The following is a 20,683-nucleotide window of genomic DNA, read 5'->3' on the forward strand; positions in this document are numbered from 1 at the left end:
CCAGAGCTTTATTTTGAGATGTGTAGTGAAGCCTGCTTCTTTTCATTAACATTTTTTTGCAAAGCTGTTCTCTGCAAAGTGATGACCGTATACATCTCATCTAGCTAGCTTCCAATTTCATGTGGAAGGAAGTTTTTCGCCAGAATTTTAAAAGTGACATTTGGGTCCCTGTCCTCTCCTAAGTGGAGCACACAAGTGAGGGAGATGATCGATTTTCATCTCCCGGGTCTTGGGACAGAAAATACTGTTCTATTTTGTATTCTAGGGGACCATTAAACACTTCAATAGACTGCACAACCTTGTAACTGAACTACAAAGGCACTTTGAGCCTTCATTTGAGCTATACTGATTAAAAAAAACAAACCAAATCTCAGCATGCATTTCAAGTGAAATATTCTGCAAGTGTGATGCAACAGCTGAAACACAACCTCTAACTGTCCTTGTTTTCTTTCAGAGCCCTTCATGAGGAATGGCCGCCCTCCAACCTCCCACAGCATGCACTCCTTCCTGCACCAATACACAGGCTCCTTCAAGAAGCCACCGCTTCGACGACCGCACAGCGTCATCGGCGGCACCCTGGGGTCCTTCATGTCCATACCACGCAATGGCAGTCGCTTGGGTGAGGCAGGCACACGTTTGCACACACACATGCACACAGTGGAAATGGCCAGCTTGGAGAACAGATGGCATCTGGGGACAAACAGGAAAAGTGTCACGGCTGTGAGATTTCCGTCTTCCTACCCTGATATTTTCAGGGCACCTCCCACCTTTGCCCTGCCTGGGTTTCGAATGGAGCTTGTGTGAAGTGACTCATCACAACCTAGGTGTAACCGTGTCTATAATCCCGACAGTCAGAAGCGAGAAGCTGTCAACATGATGAAGCAACCTCTCACTTTGATTGGAGGTGTGGGACAACCGGAAGCCTCTGATGTGAATATCGAATGCTAAAGCTGCTTTTGTCACTGTTGATTTGATTGTGACTTTGTACATGGTTCTATTATAGGGCCTCGTTCCGGACTCGAGCCCATATGCAGGAATGTGAATATAAAAAACGGCAGTTGAGCAGGATGATGGTGCACCATAATCACATTGTAATTAAGTATGAAGAATACCATGTTGGTGTAAAGATTGCAAAGTAGCTTTAATGTTGTTGCATGGAGCTGGTTTGTTTTGTTTGGTTGAATGTGAAGGACTTGCAGGGTTGTCCAAAGTGCGACCCGGGTGCCATTTTTGGCCCGCTGTTCTTCTTTTTAAATAGACCTTCTGCATATTCTAAAAATGATTACCGTATTATCCGCACCATGAGGCGCACCTAATTATAAGTCACAGTCCAAATTATGGGGTCTATTTCTGTACTTAACACATACATAAGGCGCACCGCATTATAAGGCAGATGCTAAAACATACGGTTGAATCCCAAAGAACAGGTGTTTGAGTGTCGAATGCTGGAGCAAACTTTATTTTCTTGATCAAAAATGAACTCACAAGCATAACCGCAGCACCCTCAACTTTAAAAGTTCCAGGGGGGGATCACAGTATGTACAAACCCACTAGCACTAAAAAGTGAAAAGCTCAACGAGAAGTGAAAGTGTTTTTTAAGTATGGAAATAAACATGTAGATGAGTGTCACAGAAGTGACAAAAATTGAACATTTTCAGTGAAGTAGAAGAAAGAAAGTAGGGTAAGATTTGCTGTCTGTGGGTGGCAGAAGCTTTTTAGTAAGGAATTTGGAAGAAAAATAGTCTCACTGTATTATTTATGTAGACTATAGCAAGCATTTTTGTACAAATGCCTCAGCTCCATCATTGCACCAAGATATCAAAAAGACATCCCAGAAACCAAAAGGATGTGAGGAAGAAACTTCCCAGTGTGTACTTTTTTTTAATATTATTGGTATTTGTTTTTGTATTTCATTCTACCCCCTTTCTCCATGTCTATTTTTGATAATTCCCTCCATATCTTTTACATGTTGACATTTACGTTGTTAGGTTTGTTCACTTCCTGTGTTTAAATGTCACCATCTTCTATTCAAAGAGAAAAGAATAGAGAATGTGTTGCAATGGGTAGGTGACTTATGCAGTGATGACGGAAACAAAAGAAAGAGGACAATATATTAAAAAGTAAAATACTAATAAGGTACTCATGTATAGCTTGTAAAATATTGTTCAAGGAAAACACATTGGTGTCATGTGTCCTTGCCCATCCAATTTTAGGTTCACATTTATGTTGTGTGGAATTTCTGGAATTCCTGAGTGTATTTCCATGGTCCCTTTTCATTTTAGGCCTATCATGAGTCCTCCACACGTACAGTAGCTGACCTGAGTGAAAATCCACTGACCAAACCCATGTTTTCAACTATTTCCTGGAAATATAATGATGCTGGTTCACACACAATTGAATTTGTGTACTAATTTTAGGTTGTGCAGCTGAGGGCATCATTTGATTTGGGTGTGCATGCTGTATTTACTGTATCTGGAGTTTCCTCTACATGCTTGCATTTCTGTATATTTAGTTATTACAGTGACATTGTCAAGTTGCGTAACATGTTTTTCATTGCACTACCACCTATAGACGACAGATCACCTGTAGAAGAAATATCTCCACTATCTCTGGAATGAGCAACATTCGAAAAGAATTGAGTCATTATTCTTGCTAACAGACTGCATGCTGTGATGACAGAGAGCTGTGACTCCGCTGCGGTCACTTACTGATTGTGTATGTGTGTCTTTACGGTGGGAGGTAAATGGGGTTGGATGAAGGATGTGGTGCAGAGTTATATGAATGGGCACATTTTTCATTTACATTAACTTTGAGTGGATATCAGAATGGCCTTTTTAAAAATGATGAGGTCACATACCAAGTGTGCTTAAGTACCTAATAGACAATGCACATTGTCAAGTACCCTAGCATTCATTACACCCCTTTGAGTTGCACTCGAAATTCACTGGAAGTTATATTTTATGTATCTATGTATTTGTTCTAGGGGATATTTAGAAGATCTTGGCTTCTCTCCGTGGAGCCAGAGCCCATAATTGCGGTCTGGCAGTGAGCCCAGTGCATTGTGGGTGTTCAGGGATTGGTATTTTATGAGCAAAAATAAATCACACTGCCACTTTCCGTCTCAATTTTCAATTTATTAATTTGTTTACAGCCTAGAAAGCACATTTTTACTGAGGTGTTAAAAGTCTTCACTCTCCATCGGCTATCATATTGTTTATAATAGAGATTGTGTTTGTGTTCCATTTTAGACATTGTGCATGAGAACCTGAAGATGGGATCAGATGGAGAAAGCGACCAAGCATCAGGGACGTCGTCTGATGAGGTTCAATCCCCGACAGGGGTCTGTCTGAGGAACAGAGTCCACCGGCGAATCTCCATGGAGGTAATCTTGTCTCATCGACATAAAACACAGCTCTACAGAACGGACATGTTTATGGTCTTGCCGTTACCCTCCCTCCTTCTCATCTGCTCATCACTGCCACCCCGTCTCATGGGAGCTGGTGGGGGTTCTCCTTGCCTCCTAATGGCCTCTCGCTGTGTCTGGGTGTCACCATACCGATATCAGTGCTGCTCCCTCAGGACCACAGCGGCGGAGGGTTATAATTAAAAAGAAAGCTTGGTGGGATACATGTGGTCTATATGTTCCTTCTGCTAGGATGTATAAAAGGGTAGATTATTGTCATGTTTGGTTGCAGTTTTAAGTTGAAGTCCACTCATTCATATCGTTTGATAAAGATGAGAAACATGGTCTTTGTTATGCTATGTTAAAGCCTTCTGCTCATTTAGAAGGGCTTAAACCATGAAGGGGGTGTTTTGCACATACTGTTCCATAGTGGAATGCTGAGCTTGGAGGCCTTATGCCCCCTACTGGCAGACCACAACAAGTTCCAAGACCCCATCCCTGCAAATGGCAAAAAAAAATGCAAATAATGGATCTTTTTTATACTCTTAACCCTATAATATATAGTTAATTCAATACATTTGAAATTATGTTTTACACATTTAAGAAACAATTGCAATTGACACTTGCAATTGTGCAACAATTGCATTTACAAAATCTGTTACACATTACATCGAGTCAAAGCATCTTCCTGCTGGAAAATCTTGAGTGAATACACTTCTGAGATGGAATAGGTGCAGATTTTGGAAGATCTACAAAGCTTCCTGTTGGGTTATCACATGTAGCTGCTCTATAGGCGTCCAGAAACTCAATACAAAGGACTGAAAATGAGCATAATAGGTCCCCTCATTATTGCAGGTTCAATTTGAAATACCACTTTGCGGCAAACAAGCGGCGCACTTACATAATATTATTAGCTTCTTTAAAAAAAAAATAAAAAATTTAGGCAAAAGACGTACGTACAATAGCATCTCTCTATTTTTACTCTCCTCACTTCCGTTTCTCTGCGTTTCATCATCATTAGAGTTGGTTTCATTTTGATCTCAGAATAGATCCCATCAGTAGCAATCAGATGAGACGTGTAGCTTGTTGTTGTGCAAGTGTTCTTATGATGGGTGTGTGCATTGTGAATGAATAAGGACTACAAACACTTCTGTGATCACATGTAGTGAACAAGGGAGGATTCAGTCTTGCATTTGTGTAGATTGTAAAGACATTTGAAGGGGACACACTTAGATATATGTGACTTTCTGTTTTAGGACCTCAACAAGCGTCTGTCACTCCCTGCTGACATCCGAATTCCCGACGGCTACCTGGAGAAGCTGCAGCTCACCAGCCCGCCCTTCGATCAGCCACTCAGCCGCCGCTCACGTCGAGCATCGCTGGTACATATTTGTGTGTGTGTGTGTGTGTGCCACTTTTATAGCCCTGCAGCGCTCGCAGCACTGGCAGCAGACTGTTGCCATGGCAACTGGCCCAACGTGAGCCTGAGATATATTAATCTGGACTCACAAGTGCTTACATTGTTTAACCAGTCAAAGATGATCGTCATCAGATACAAAAAGATGTCTGATAAAGCTGTTCTTTGCATTCTCCTAGACTGATCGATGATAGAGAATCAAGGAGGTTTTCCCTGTAATACAGTTGCATGTTTATGTCTCCATGATCTTTTCGTAGTCGGAGATTGGTTTTGGCAAGTTGGAGACCTACATTAAGCTGGACAAACTGGGAGAGGTGAGGAAAGACACTAGTAAACCAAAATATAAGCTACATTTTATCATCATACTTGTAACACATTAATTATGTTTATTGTCCATCAAGGGAACGTACGCTACAGTATTTAAAGGACGCAGTAAGCTGACTGACAACCTTGTGGCCCTGAAGGAGATCCGGTTGGAGCACGAGGAAGGAGCGCCATGCACTGCTATCAGAGAAGGTCATTCACTGTGATACAGATTTTTTTTTTTTCACAAGATGATATGTATATATATATATATACAATATAAATCATTCTCCTATGAACCAGGTTGCTTTTAGAGTGCTGCAAACATAACGAAAGTAGCTACATTGCTAGTTAATTAAAATGATATTCGATATGGGTCAAATCACAATGTTTGTTTTTTGTTTTTTTAACTGACTATTTATTCTTTTCTGCAGTATCATTACTGAAGGACCTTAAACACGCCAATATTGTGACGTTACACGACATTGTCCACACCGACAAGAGCCTCACGCTCGTGTTTGAGTACCTGGTAAGGGCCTGCTATTTGTACAAGGGCAACTCAGCCTTTTGTTACCCATCGTCACCAAACAACATGTGTTTATTATTCAAAGTTCTTTAGTTGGGTTTGTCAGAAATGATCATTTAAAATGTTCTTTCATGCTTGTTTTTTGTTTTGTTTTGCAGGATAAGGATCTGAAGCAGTACATGGATGATTGTGGAAACATAATGAGCATGCACAATGTGAAGGTGAGAATCACCTATCACTTAAATTGGAGATTTGTTGTTTCTCATCTTTTCTAACCTTAATTCACTTATAATGAATAAAATAAATATCCTTTTATTTCAGGTCTTCTTGTTCCAAATTTTGCGTGGACTGTCATATTGTCACAAGAGGAAAGTTCTCCACAGGGACCTGAAGCCTCAGAACCTCCTCATCAATGAGAAAGGAGAGCTTAAATTGGCTGATTTTGGTGAGGAGGACATTCCAAAAATTCCAAAGTTCTGTTTGATGGATTTTCCTTATTTTGATTTCTGTTGACGTTTGTGGTGGGCCGACAGGTCTTGCAAGGGCAAAGTCCGTCCCGACCAAAACGTACTCCAACGAGGTGGTGACTCTTTGGTACCGGCCTCCTGATGTTCTGCTGGGATCGTCTGAGTATTCAACACAGATTGACATGTGGTAAGAACCTATTTGATTTTGCAAAGGGCCAAAAGCTTATCCAAAATATCACCAACTTGTGTATGTTTGCATGTGATTATAGGGGTGTTGGCTGTATATTTTATGAGATGGCTGCAGGTCGGCCGCTATTCCCCGGCTCCACAGTGGAGGATGAGCTCCACCTCATCTTCAGGTTACTTGGTGAGATCCAAAATGGAATCAATTCAATCCCAACACTGTCTGATCTGCAAAATGTTTTTATTTTGATTCCAGGCACACCGACGGAAGAGAACTGGCCGGGAATATCTTCCATCGAGGAGTTCAATTCCTACAATTTCCCCAAATACAAACCTCAGCCATTCATCAACCATGCTCCCAGGTACTGCACTGACTTCTTTGAAGTCATTCTCTTTGATTTAAACATCAGGTTAAGACATACACATACAGTGCATCCGGAAAGTATTCACAGCGCTTCGCTTTTTCTACATTTTGTCATGTTACAGCCTCATTCCAAACTGTATTAAATTAATCTCTTACCTCAAAATTCTACACAAAATACTCCATTATGACAATGTGAAAAAAGTTTTTTTTGACATGTTTTGAATTTCTTAAAAATAGAAAAAACAAAAAAATCACATTTACATAAGTATTCACAGCCTTTGCTTTTTTTTTTTTTTTTTTTTTTTTTTTTTGTCCCGTCCAGCCATTGGGGCAGATAGTATTGTTGATCTAAATGCCCTTACATGCTAGACAGATTTGCTCTGTGTCAGGAAAGGTGTTGGCTACAACTTCCCTGTACCATGAAATTTTATTTGCCGTTATTTGATGTTTTTGTTATGCCATTTGGAGTGACTGGACCGGAGCAAGAAGAAGAACAGAAAAGAAGAGGAGAGAAGAGAAAAGTGGGGTCGGGGGGGGGGCAGTAGAAGGAGAGACAAAAACAGCAGCAACAAGAATTCCCAAAACAACAACAGTGACAAACAGAACAGTTAAATGTCAATGATGGCTAAGGGTCACACTGGAGATGATATCAGTGAAATGAAACAGTCCAACTTACCAGTAGCAATAGTAACGATGAAGACATGACCCATGATAGTAAACACAATTGCAACCATACGGTTACAGTAATTAAAATCTCACTGCTTGACATCATTATTACTGTAATAATAGCATACAAATACTATATAAACATCAGGGATACGATAGTAGATTGTATAGAGAAGCACCCATGTGCTGTGAGTGCCCATATGGAGGTGTGTTGTGTATGTGAATGCGAGTGTGTGAATGTGTAATTGTCACTGAAAATGACAAAAGGAGAGAGACTGCCTTCTACCACCCAGCAAACCCCGCCCCGCGCAGCCAGGTCAAGCCCCCACCGCCAGAGATCCTCCGCCCCCGTGGGTGTGGGCAAAGCCAGGGCCGACTCCCCAAGACCCGCCCCCGAAGCAACTCCCCGTAGAGACCAGCAAGAGGCCATGGAGGAGCAATCCCAACCGGCAACAGGGCGCCAGCAGGCCGGAGGAGAGCCGCACCCCCGAGACCAGCGGGAGACCATACCCCACTAGGGCAGAAGGGCATCGAAGGCCACACACCCGTGGGCACAGGGGCGCCCCCGCCGGCCGGAAGGGAGCCCGTCCACGGCCGGAGGCACCGCCTCCCGCCCCCCACACACCCCCAGGAAGCAGAACCAGGCCCGCCCCAGGCAACCCCAGGCCTGACCACCGACATAGGACCGCCCAGGCCAGGACAGAAGAGGCCCGGGCACACTGCCCCATGGAGGACCGGGCGGTAGAGATGGAACGCCCTACGCCAGACCCCCGCAGAGCCCCCCCCCCCGTATATCTATATGGCCATATACCCACATACACACCCACACACACACATATATGTATATATATATATATATATATATATATATTATGGCAGTCTTTTCATTTTACATGGGGCAAGTTCGGGCAAGTAGTTCTCATCTTAAGGATTCCCCATGGGCAAGTCATTTTGGTTTTTAATGTCGAGCCCTGTATATATACAGTGAAGAAAATAAGTATTTGAACACCCTGCTATTTTGCTATTTCTCCCACTTAGAAATCATGGAGGGGTCTGAAATTTTCATCGTAGGTGCATGTCCACTGTGAGAGAGATAAACTAAAAAGAAAAATCCAGAAATCACAATGCATGATTTTTTAACAATTTATTTGTGTGATACAGCTGCAAATAAGTATTTGAACACCTGAGAAAATGAATGTTAATATTTGGTACAGTAGCCTTTGTTTGCTATTACAGAGGTCAAACGTTTCCTGTAGTTTTTCACCAGGTTTGCACACACTGCAGGAGGGATCTTGGCCCACTCCTCCACACAGATCTTCTCTAGATCAGTCAGGTTTCTGGGCTGTCGCTGAGAAACACGGAGTTTGAGCTCCCTCCAAAGATTTTCGATTGGGTTCAGGTCTGGAGACTGGCTGGGCCATGCTAGAACCTTGATATGCTTCTTACGGAGCCACTCCTTGGTTTTCCTGGCTGTGTGCTTCGGGTCGTTGTCGTGTTGGAAGACCCAGCCACGACCCATCTTCAATGCTCTGACAGAGGGAAGGAGGTTGTTCCCCAAAATCTCACAATACACGGCCCCAGTCATCCTCTCTTTAATGCAGTGCACTCGTCCTGTCCCATGTGCAGAAAAACACCCCCAAAGCATGATGCTACCACCCCCATGCTTCACAGTAGGGATGGTGTTCTTCGGATTGTACTCTTCATTCTTCTTCCTCCAAACACGCTTATTGGAATTATGACCAAAAAGTTCTATTTTGGTCTCATCTGACCATAAAACTTTCTCCCATGACTCCTCTGTATCATCCAAATGGTCATATGCAAACTTAAGACGGGCCTTGACATGTGCTGGTTTAAGCAGGGGAACCTTTCGTGCCATGCATGATTTCACATCATGACGTCTTAGTGTATTACCTACAGTAACCTTGGAAACGGTGGTCCCAGCTCTTTTCAGGTCATTGACCAAGTCCTGTCGTGTAGTTCTGGGCTGATTCCTCACCTTTCTTAGAATCATTGAGACCCCACGAGGTGATATCTTGCATGGGGCTCCACTCCGATTGAGATTGACCGTCATGTTTAGCTTCTTCCATTTTCTAATGATAGCTCCAACAGTGGACCTTTTTTCACCAAGCTGCTTGGTAATTGCTCCGTAGCCCTTTCCAGCCTTGTGGAGGTGTACAATTTTGTCTCTGGTGTCTTTGGACAGCTCTTTGGTCTTCGCCATGTTACAAGTTAAAGTCTTACTGATTGTATGGGGTGGACAGGTGTCTTTATGCAGCTAACGACCTCAAACAGGTGCATCTGATTCAGGATGATACATGGAGTGCAGGTGGACTTCTAATGGGCAGACTAACAGGTCTTTCAGGGTCAGAATTCTAGATGATACACAGGTGTTCAAATACTTATTTGCAGCTGTATCACACAAATAAATTGTTAAAAAATCATGCATTGTGATTTCTGGATTTTTCTTTTTAGTTTATCTCTCTCACAGTGGACATGCACCTACGATGAAAATTTCAGACCCCTCCATGATTTCTAAGTGGGAGAAATAGCAAAATAGCAGGGTGTTCAAATACTTATTTTCTTCACTGTATATATAATTATAATAAAACTAATCATTATTTATCTAAGTATTTAAAACAATAAATACATAAAATAAACTCAAACACATGCACACCCCATCCACTCAATACACACACATGCAAGCACATGCTGTGGACGTCCCTGGGTGGGGCGTCCGGAGCATCACAGGGCGGGGGACCCAGGGGTCCCAGACCCACAACCAGGCCCCGAGCCCAGGGAGGTACGGACCTCCAAGGCATAGCACCCCCAGACTCCCCTCGACCACGGCATCAGGGCTATGGCAGTGTGGCAGACAAAGGAGCGGGTGAGGGGAGGAGGCCCGCATATGAGCAAGCGGAGGGGGCGAGCAGGCGAGTGGTGAGGCGCTCCACTGGGCCGGCCGACACTCGCCGGGCAGCTGACCCCCGTGAGGGAGAGCCATAGCTCCAAGTCACGGGGAGGCCAAGCACCAGAGCCGAGGAGTTAAGACCAGCGCAAGGCCACCGACGGACCCCACCATCCACCGGGAGGGCCAGCCCCCCCCCGCCCCCAGAACCAGCAGCGCTCCACCCACGTACCGGAGAACCATCCCCGACGAGCCCTAAGGCAAGACTGGGGATGGGCAAAGACAGGGACAGCGATGCGGCAGAGCATAGGACCAGTGGCAGCAGACACCCAAACGCCCGGAAGAGCACCGCCCCCCCATCAGGCCCCACCCCGAGGAGCATGCTCCCCATCCCCACACGCCACCCAGGCCCCCGTCCCCATGAGCAGGATCAGGCCCCCTCCCAACACACAGCCCGGTCCCCGCAGCAGCCACCACAGCGCAACAACCCCAAGCCACCACCGTAGACTTCCAGCTACCAGCAGCGCGGACCCCACCGCCTGGAGGCCGGTGAACGCCCCCCCAAGGGCACGTTGGCGCCCGCGACCCAGGACAGACCCAGGGAGGTAGCACCAACCATGACACCAGGGCAAGCCCCGGCGTCAGCTGGTTCCAGCGGGACCCCCAGGAAGGCCACTGCACTGACTTCTTTGAAGTCATTCTCTTTGATTTAAACATCAGGTTAAGACATACACATACAGTGCATCCGGAAAGTATTCACAGCGCTTCGCTTTTTCTACATTTTGTCATGTTACAGCCTCATTCCAAACTGAATTAAATTAATCTCTTACCTCAAAATTCTACACAAAATACTCCATTATGACAATGTGAAAAAAGTTTTTTTGACATGTTTTGAATTTATTAAAAATAGAAAACAAAAAAATCACATTTACATAAGTATTCACAGCCTTTGCTTAATACTTTGTTGATCCACCTTTGGCAGCAATTACAGCCTCAAGTCTTTTTGAATATGATCCCACAAGTTTAGCACACCTATCTTTAGGCAGTTTTGCCCATTCTTCTTTGCAATAAGTCTCAAGCTCCATCAGGTTGGATGGGAGACGTCTGTGCACAGCCATTTTCAGATCTCTCCAGAGATGTTCGATCGGATTCAAGTCTGGACTCTGGCTGGGCCACTCCAGGACATTCACGGAGTGGTTCTGAAGCCAATCTTTTGAGATCTTGGCTGTGTGCTTCGGGTTGTTGACCTCAGGCTGGGGCGAAGGTTCATTTTTCAGCAGGACAAGAGCGCTCTGGAGCAGGTTTTCATCCAGGATATCTCTATATATCGCTGCATTCATTTTCCTTCTATCCTGACTAGTCTGCCAGTTCCTGATGCTGAAAAACATCCCCACAGCATGATGCTGCCACCACCATGCTTCACTGTAGGGATGGTATTGGCCTGGTGATGAGCAGTGCCTGGTTTCCTCCAAACATGGCGCCGGGCATTCACAGCAAAGAGTTCAATCTTTGTCTCATCAGACCAGAGAATTTTGTTTCTCATGGTCTGAGAGTCATTCAGGTGCTTTTTGGCAAATTCCAGACGGGCTGCCATGTTCCTTTTACTAAGGAGTGGCTTTCGTCTGGCCACTCTACCATACAGGCCTGATTGGTGGATTGCTGCAGAGATGGTTGTCCTTCTGGAAGGCTCTCCTCTCTCCACAGAGGAACGCTGGAGCTCTGACAGAGTGACCATCGGGGCCTTGGTCACCTCCCTGGCTAAGGCCCTTCTTCCCCGATCGCTCAGTTTAGAAGGCCGGCCAGCTCTAGGAAGAGTCCTGGTGGTTCCAAACGTCTTCCATTTACGAATAATGGAGGCCACTGTGCTCATTGGGACCTTCAAAGCAGCAGAAATTTTTCTGTATCCTTCCCCAGATTTGTGCCTCAAGACAATCCTGTCTCGCAGGTCTACAGACAGTTCTTTTGACTTCATGCTTGGTGTTTGTGCTCTGACATGCACAGTCAACTGTGGGACCTTATATAGACAGTTATTATATTTCCAAATCATGTCCAATCAACTGAATTTACTGCAGGTGGACTCCAATTAAGCTGTAGAAAGATCTCAAGGATGATCAGTGGAAAAAAGATGCACCTGAGCTTAATTTTGAGCTTCATGGCAAAGGCTGTGAATACTTATGTAAATGTGATTTTTTTGTTTTCTATTTTTAATAAATTCAAAACATGTCAAAAAAAAACTTTTTTCACATTGTCATAATGGAGTATTTTGTGTAGAATTTTGAGGTAAGAGATTCATTTAATTCAGTTTGGAATGAGGCTGTAACATGACAAAATGTGGAAAAAGTGAAGCGCTGTGAATACTTTCCGGATGCACTGTAAAGTCATGTGAAAGAATGTGAAGACCTCACAGAGCTTCTTTGAGTTGTGGTCAAAATGCTTTGGAATGTTTGCAAGGATACACATAATACAGAAGGAAAATGATTCAAAAGTTAATCTTGGTTATTAATAGAATAAATTCACTGTATAATATAGAAATATAAATAATACCAATGCTGCGGTGTACAGTCTAAAATAACGGCTCTTAATTGTTGATTAACCATGGCAACAGGCGTCACATGATGTCTAAACACATGTTTAGAAGCAGTAACAACATAGATGGACGTTGTGTAATGATAGCCTGCCTGTGTTGCATGTGCTGCGCACGCAGGAAATCCTGTGAAACATTGTAGACACAGCTGTCCACTTCCTTCCTCTTTAGGAAGTCTGCTCCTTTCGCATCTGCCTTTGCAGCAGTAAGCTGCCATTATGTTTGTTGTCTCTTTCAGACTGGATGGCGAAGGCATTGAGCTGTTGCTGGCTTTCCTCAGAGTGAGTGTTTTCCAGCAAAATATTATAAATGGAATGAATGACCTTATGCCATCCATTTATGGCGCATGTTCATGGCTCATTTTTCTTCACAGTATGAATCCAAGAAGAGGATCTCAGCCGAGGAGGCGATGAAACATTCCTACTTCAGGCATCTCGGAATGAGAGTTCACACACTGCCTGAGAGTAAGCACACACAAACACACCCACACACCAAAAGCTGAAGGAAAACACTGTTTGACATCTTTGCTCTCTTTCAGGTGTCTCCATATTCACATTAAAGGAGGTGCAGCTGCAGAGAGACCCGGGTTACAGGAACTCTTCTTACCCGGAGTCAGGTGCTCCTATTTGCTATACTCGTTCAGTAAAGAGAACTGTCTGATACATTGGTTATCAAACCAGCGTTTTGCAAACTTTGCTGTTTAGCTTAGAATATGTAGTGGGCACTCGCAGTCGGAAAATGTCATTTGAATTGGAGTGTAATTTCCAGTGTTTAAGACGCACACGTATTTTAGAAGAAAACCATATAGGCCCAACATGTCCACATCATAAAATTGCATATTTTAACGTGCACGGGTTTGTGAGGACTGGGTAGCTATGAGAAAACTTGCCATGAGGTTGTCAACTCATCAGAAATTAGAGGAGGTCATTACTCAGTCTGACTTACGGTGACATCTTAGAAAGAATGCTAAAATCATAATGCAGCAACTTAACACTCAAAAGGTAGGTAAGAATGCAAGTACAAATACGAATTAAAACGGTTACACATCACACATTTCTTCCCAGCAAGGTGTGTCATTGGCCATGGCTGTCCCTCTGTCTGGTGGACAGCAGTAGTACCACTAGTACCATTAGTAGTACCACTAGTACCACAGTTTGAGAAGAAATGATGATAATTGGAATCCTTTTATGCATCCAGGGAATGGCAAGATCAACCGGCGACAGAGCATGCTCTTCTAATATAGAGGAAGGACATCATCACTCTCTACCTGACCAACCTCTCTCGCATGAAGCCCCCACGGTGACCTCACCCTTCCTGTTGTACCCACACACACTCATTCACGTGCACACACCCCTCTTGAACGACAATATTAGGTTGGGGATTCTAGTTTAAGTTTATTTATTGACAACAGTGAGCGGGGCTGTTTGCTGCTAAAATACTACTGTATGTATTTAACACACGCCGTGTGTGTGAGCGCGTGTGTGCATGTAATGTGAAGTTGAGCCGCCGTGCACAGTTACAGCAGTCAGTAAAGATTGCAGTAAGATTCTCCTTAGAGATTCTGTTTTAGAATTCCACGGATGTTCATGTCCAGGCTGTGACTCAAGTTTGAGAGACCACTTTCTTTTTTTTTTAAATATATATTAAGAAAATATACACGTGTATATATGTATTGATTTGATGATTTATTTGTCCATCAAGCTTCTTTGACTGAATACTTTACAGCATTTCCAGGTCTTAGTTTCTTAGGGTTTTTTTTTTTTTTTTGACACTTCTGATTCTACCAAGGAGTATTAGGACCACAAAAAACACAAAGAAATACGAGGAAAAAAGTCATAATACTACAAGAATAAATAAATGATATTTTAATAAGTGAATGTGGAAAATATATAATAAATAAATCAATTAGTGGTACTAATATAACAAATTATGAAGGCATGTATACACATTAGTATGACTTATTAGTATGACTGCAATATTATGACCTTATTTTCATTCAATTAGGACTTTTCACAGTATTCCCCTTTCTTTTTGTCATATCGAGCCTTCATTCTGATGTTGTTCTGACTTTTTCATTCTCTTTTTTCCTAAATGTACTGCTTGTATTGCGACTTTGTCCTTGAAAAATTACTACTGCCATTCGTCATACAATTACTTTATTCTCCTATACACTACAACTTTTTTCAACAAAACGTTCAGCAAGATTGCCAAGTTGTTATTATGATTTTATTTTTTTCCACACAATTATGACCTTTTTTTCTTAGAATTTTTGGACATAATTTTCATAATGAAACACATTGCGGTTCACTTCACGGCTTCACTTTCACATGTTTTTTCAAAATATGTCATTTATAAATGATCACTGTTTTCTGGTTGACCACGTCCTGTTGTTAGTCAAAAGATGGATATCTTGGGCTGAAACGGCGCATTTTCAAGCATCAAAATGAACAAAAATATAAATATAAGGCATTGAAATTATGTATTGAAAGACAGTTGTGGTATGTAGTGTTCTCACTGGCCACTGGGTGTCAATAATGTTACATTGATAAGACAACAACCACCACAGGAAGTACATCATATGTTCTATTGTTATATCTACTATATAGGGTAATACGAGTGTTAAGGGCTCTAATAATGTTTGAAATTGTATTTAAAGTCTTAAATAGGTTTTCTGTGCTCTAGCTACACAAATATTCAATTAATAGCGGAAATTAACTTCAGGTCTGAAACCAATTTGCCGCAATAAAAAGCGGTAGAAAATGAATGAATGAATGAAAACATGGATTACTGTATTTTGGCTTTATGCGGATAACATTCCAACTTATTTCTCTCCATATTGTAAATTTTCTTCCTAATTTTATGACTTTATTGTCCATAAAATCTGTTATTCTTGTAGTTACTACTTTTTTCTCGTACATCTATGACTTTGTTCTGGTAGTCTTATTTTTCATGACAGTGTGGCCCTGATACTCCTTCCTACTGGCTCAGGTTTGCGACCAAAAGTCAGGATGTTTTTGGCAAGTAAGTAGGAAACCTAGAAGAAAGGCAGTGAGGCAAAACAAGGAAGTCGGTCACCAACTTCCTGCGGGATGTAACAGTTTTTTAATAGAGAATTCACACAACACATCCTCGCTCTCTCTAACTTTATGTTTAACTTGCACTTTCTTTTTTAAATAATATTGCAAGGTGTTGGCTGAGTTTACCCAACAGTATTAAGAGATGTTCCCTACATCTGTGAAGCTACAGTGTCATTGTGGCATGGCGTAGTTGGGATTGAGGGGGAGTAGCAGGGCTTCTCCACCCAACCCAATAATGTAGTTACATTTCGAAGTACACATTGTAGATTCTAACGGATGTGCTTTGCTGTGTTTGCAACCAACGGTGACGCTACAATCTCATTTCCCGCAAATCTCATCGCACTATGAAGTGTGCCTGGCATTCCTGCAATTTGTATTTTTCCAGTAGATTTTCCTTCAAATACAGGAGATATTCTATTTATCTAAAAAAAAACACAAAAAAAGGCAGCGAGACCAAGTCATACACTCACAGTAGCAAAGAAATAGCAGAGTGTAAACAATACAATGACTCCTGGAATGTATTGCGACTGAGCAGAGTTACTTTACTGTGTTTCTACATACTGATAGAGTACAAGACCAGTGCAGTAATGACTACTACCACTTGTTGTTTGCAGCTAATGGTGTACTAATGTGTAAGCACACTGTATTTGTCCTGATGAAATAGATGAAACTATATGGCAAAGTGAAGTATTTTTTCTACAAATAAATCTGGTCTGTGTTATAGCCATATTGTTTCAAATAATGTGACAATTATTTTGTTCTCTTTGGGTGGGGTAAAAAAGACATTATATTAATGGTCATCACCACAAATGAGAAAATGGCCGAGGTGAGGTTGTGTTGCAATTAACTGCAAACTTTCATGATGTCTGTATTTTGACATGAAACGCAGTGACGTGCATGATAGGACAGTTCTACGACGCCGTTATTTATCAGTGTAAACATTTTCAAATGTATAAAAGTCCTGACTTTGACCATGTCTGAAAGTGTGTGTGTGTGTGTACTATATGTGCGTCTGCTGCATGGAAGGCCTGCTGTGTTTTGTGAACAACTTCTTGGAAACACTGAGCTGCCGGCAAACAGTTGGTGTGTGACTCTTTTTACTGGAATTATTTATTTCTCATAACCATTGGAATTAAATTGAATCTGTTTCATAATCCGTCTGTGCAGCATTTTCTTCTGGAACTGAAAACATCCTTTCCCGAAACATCATATTTTTAAAAACTGTACATCATATTTCAACTGTACCAAAACATGACACGTGTCAATCGTCCAAAATTACAATCACCATAACAATTGTCTGTCAAAAATGAACATTATTAAATGTAGTTGCCGTCAGCGGCCACTAGGAGCCGACAAAATGAAATTGCGACACAATTTAAATTGCAGATGTTTTACTACTGTATTGTATGAATACTGCACACACAAACAATTTGTTAAACTATTTATTCCTGTATAAAAATAAGCATTTTAAATTTTGTGTCATGATTAGAGTCTAAAATACATATGTACTTATATCTTAGAAGGCACTGCAGATATAAAGCAGAAATGTAACGCTCTTTACATCATCAGCTTTTTCAGGTCACTTAACTGTTTTTTAAACACAGCTGCGTCAAATACTTCAATTGTGTTCCTTTTTAAACATATAAATTATTTAAATGATAATAATGTATTATCTGAAGCCTGTCAGCTTACATTTCTATTTTCCTTAAGACACCTTAAGATGACATAGACTTCAAAAAAGCTCGTCTTCAGCAGGACTTGTGTGAGGAAGAGGAGAGCAGCAAAGGAGAAGGAGCGTCCACATTGGGCAAAGCAACTGATCCATTTACCAAGGTGGGAAACTGCAGGACATTTTCACAACAGCAGCAAAGTCAGTACACACCAGAAAAGACACATATGTATCGTATATGATGCAATAATTTGACCACTAATTTTAACCACTAATGAGGCATTTTGTCAAGGTTTACTTCACCTGAAAGAGAGGAGCGTGGTTATGTAGGTGGGCGGGGCTTGTAGGTCCCACTGGACTCAAGCTGGACCAGAAGTGGTGGATGTTGGAGAGCAAAGAAGTCGGACTGAGCAGTAGACCAGATGGAGTCTGCACAGACCAAAAGACAGAGGGTAAATACATCAAGATGGAAAGCTGATGTTTATTTTGGCATCAAGAACAAAAATAGCCATTTTGTAGTCTATGGCTGCTGTATAAACCAGCGCCTCATTGGTCACCCATGCAGTGCTTGGACATAACCAGGAGAGGGAGCAGCTAAATGAGTCCAATTGATGTGTAGCCTAAAAAGACATCAGTCGAAAGCAAAACAGGAAGTAAACAGGAAACCTCGAATTTTGGTAATTTTGTTTGTAAATATTTCAGTGTATGTACTAAATCACCACGTTTTTATGTACCTGGCTGTATACTCACAAGGCTGTACTCACTTTTTGATCATATTTCTCAACAAAAGTTCCTTTTATTTTACGAGGGAGGGTACATGGCTCAGTCTGCCAGTAAATCACAAGATTCTGGAACATATGGCTTCACTTATAAACCTCCTCCCCTCTTTGTAATCACCTCTCACCATTTCCTCTTCCTGTGAGTGTAACTTTCCAACTACCACACGCTCCCCCTGCATGGATACAAGTGTTCCACAACAATTTGTACCTGTGCACTGAGGAAGGCAGGAGTCAAGGACCCAGATGGAAGTGCTGGGCTTTTGAGGGCGATGGATACAAGATCACTTCCTGTCAGGCCGAAGGAGGGAGAGGAGATTTCCAGATCTGTGCGTTTCCTGAATGTGGAACTTTTGCTGTTAATGCTCTGTGACCTCTCTCGTTCCCTCTGACCAGATGACAGGTTCAAAGGCAAAGCGTCCTGATGGGACTGGTCAGTCTCTGTATGGATGGGGCTTTTTGGCATGGGGGAGGCCTGGCGAGGCGACAGCCTGGACGAATGGTAGGTTTCCGTCAAGGTTGGCGGAGGTGTGGAGGAGCTGGAGGAATGGCGGTGGTTGGTGATGAACCGGATGACCGAGGAGGTGTCATCATGGCAATGAAGTCTTGCCTCTGTCTTGATTGAGCCGGTACAGAGGTATTGGCGTCTCGCTTCCTCAGGCTCCGCTTCAGATGACACGCAATCATCACTGCTGCGTCCAGAATCCACAGGAGCAGGGTCCATCTTCAGAATATCCGGGAATGACACAAACTTGTAGACAAACTTCTGGCCTATAACTTTTTTAATGATGTTCTGTAAAGAGAACAAGAAGTGAACATTACTTCTACTGCGCTGTATAGCCAAAAGCACATTGTTTACCTTGTCGTAGTAATAACGCAGAGCTCGGCTCAGCTTGTCATAGTTCATGTTGGTCTTGTTTTTTCTCAGTCCCCACAGCTTGGCCACCTCTTCTGACTTGAGCAGCTTAAACTCGCCATCGTTGGACGTCCAGCAGATGAGATGTCGGTGGTTTTGGTCGAGCAGCAGTTGCAGGAGGAACTGCCAGAGCGTGCTGCAGCTCTCCATGTTGGTATTGGTGATCTGGACAGAGTTATCATCTGGAATCATCACTCACTCGTGATTTTAACTTTTTGACTTGCAGGCCGCATTGAGTTAACAAAGTCAATTTGTCTTATTTTAACTGTAAAATTGTAAAAAAAAAAAAATGTGCGCGTGTCACTTTTTCAGGAGTACTTTAAACATCAGACCATCAGTAACGTAATTGAATTTTACTGTTTTGTTTTTTTACTGGACTTCCTGTCATTCAGCATCACAGGCGTCTTCCCGAGAGTAAAAAAAGAAGGGAGGACTTCCTGTCACTGAGAAACAGCACACCAAATGTTTTTATGTGTTCTTGCCTCATTTGACATCTGAGGGGATGATTTGTGGCTTTTCCGCATAAATTTCTGGTCACTAGTTGTATCTATACAAAACTGTGTGTCAGGCAGAGGAAGTTTCCAACATCATGTGATGCATAATCAAGATCCTCCTACACACACACACAAACACACACACACTGTACTAAGGTACACTACAAACCAAATAAAAGTTTCACTCATTTTCTATTCGGTCGAAGGATGCACATATTATATAGTACTGATCAGCATCACCGCATCTGCGGAGGAGAATATCGTACTTTTTTCTCTACATTTCGGTGACGTTCAATCCGGAAGCAAGGTCCAGAACTGCCCTGGCATGCCACCTCAGACTTAAGTTGATATTTCATATTCAGACATGGAAAGTGTCTAATGCCACTGCACGAATGTCATTTTAACCATGATAACATTTGTACCTGATCGAAATAAAGCATTTTACTGATGTTGCGCATTTATAATATATACTGAAGAATGGTTGTAATTAGAAGAGAAAGAAAGTGCGCATACCCTGCTTATGGCGCGGCTGCTCCTCCTCTGTTCGTCTGTGTGTGTGTGCTAAAGTGTCTTGTGTTGTGGATCCATGCTGCTGTGTGAAAGCGGATCCGCAGCTTTTTTTTCTCTGCTACCACAGAGCAGGAAGTTGGGACGCGCAGACGGACATCGGGCGCACTTCCTCTGGCGAATTATTCCCGTCCGTGTAAAGGCAAACACACGCACGCACACACATTGGACAACACTCAGCGGCATGACGTCATTCATTCTTGCTTAATGCTTAATGCTCACCGAGATAGAGTCCTGTTACACACGTCACCAAACAACCAGTCTTCAAAAGTTTGTAAATGTGGATGTATTTGTATAGAAAGTTCTCAAAAATCTCAATAGACCAAACTTCTTATTAGACGAAAGATGTCGAGTAGGAACCATAGG

General features: G+C 42.5%; 2 protein-coding genes across 2 annotated transcripts in view; one reads left to right on the forward strand and one right to left on the reverse strand.

Annotated features, from left to right (window-relative positions):
* The window catches only part of cdk17 (cyclin dependent kinase 17), a 31,973-nt gene extending 17,499 nt beyond the window's left edge, over positions 1-14,474 (forward strand). The window contains exons 3-17 of the mRNA XM_058077034.2: positions 455-619; positions 3,249-3,382; positions 4,660-4,785; positions 5,078-5,134; positions 5,222-5,336; positions 5,558-5,652; positions 5,808-5,870; positions 5,971-6,094; positions 6,183-6,303; positions 6,386-6,483; positions 6,556-6,661; positions 13,057-13,099; positions 13,192-13,282; positions 13,357-13,434; positions 14,016-14,474. Coding sequence (XP_057933017.2) covers positions 455-619; positions 3,249-3,382; positions 4,660-4,785; positions 5,078-5,134; positions 5,222-5,336; positions 5,558-5,652; positions 5,808-5,870; positions 5,971-6,094; positions 6,183-6,303; positions 6,386-6,483; positions 6,556-6,661; positions 13,057-13,099; positions 13,192-13,282; positions 13,357-13,434; positions 14,016-14,056 — 1,457 coding nt within the window. The 3' untranslated portion in view covers positions 14,057-14,474. The remainder of the gene's footprint in view (positions 1-454; positions 620-3,248; positions 3,383-4,659; positions 4,786-5,077; positions 5,135-5,221; positions 5,337-5,557; positions 5,653-5,807; positions 5,871-5,970; positions 6,095-6,182; positions 6,304-6,385; positions 6,484-6,555; positions 6,662-13,056; positions 13,100-13,191; positions 13,283-13,356; positions 13,435-14,015) is intronic.
* Positions 14,475-16,908: 2,434 nt separating this feature from the next.
* elk3 (ETS transcription factor ELK3) lies at positions 16,909-20,459 on the reverse strand. The gene is made up of 5 exons (XM_058077036.2): positions 20,264-20,459; positions 19,200-19,421; positions 18,552-19,133; positions 17,868-17,993; positions 16,909-17,736 (listed from the first exon to the last, which is right to left on the reverse strand). The coding sequence occupies exons 2-5, from the start codon at positions 19,404-19,406 to the stop codon at positions 17,644-17,646; spliced, it is 1,008 nt and encodes a 335-aa protein (XP_057933019.2). The 5' UTR covers positions 19,407-19,421; positions 20,264-20,459; the 3' UTR covers positions 16,909-17,643.
* Positions 20,460-20,683: the final 224 nt, after the last annotated feature.

The sequence above is a fragment of the Doryrhamphus excisus genome, linkage group LG2 (assembly GCF_037039965.1).
Source record: "Doryrhamphus excisus strain RoL-2023G ecotype Guam linkage group LG2, RoL_Dexc_Guam_v1.1, whole genome shotgun sequence".
Classification (NCBI taxonomy): domain Eukaryota; kingdom Metazoa; phylum Chordata; class Actinopteri; order Syngnathiformes; family Syngnathidae; genus Doryrhamphus; species Doryrhamphus excisus.

Coding starts and splice junctions, on each gene's coding strand:
- elk3 (XM_058077036.2), bottom strand. CDS start 19,406: ATGGAGAGCTGCAGCACGCTCTGGCAGTTCCTCCTGCAACTGCTGCTC. Junction 17,994..18,551: donor CTGCCTTCCTCAGTGCACAG/GTACAAATTGTT, acceptor TGGTCTGTGCAG/ACTCCATCTGGTCTACTGCT. Junction 17,737..17,867: donor ACCACGCTCCTCTCTTTCAG/GTGAAGTAAACC, acceptor AATGTCCTGCAG/TTTCCCACCTTGGTAAATGG.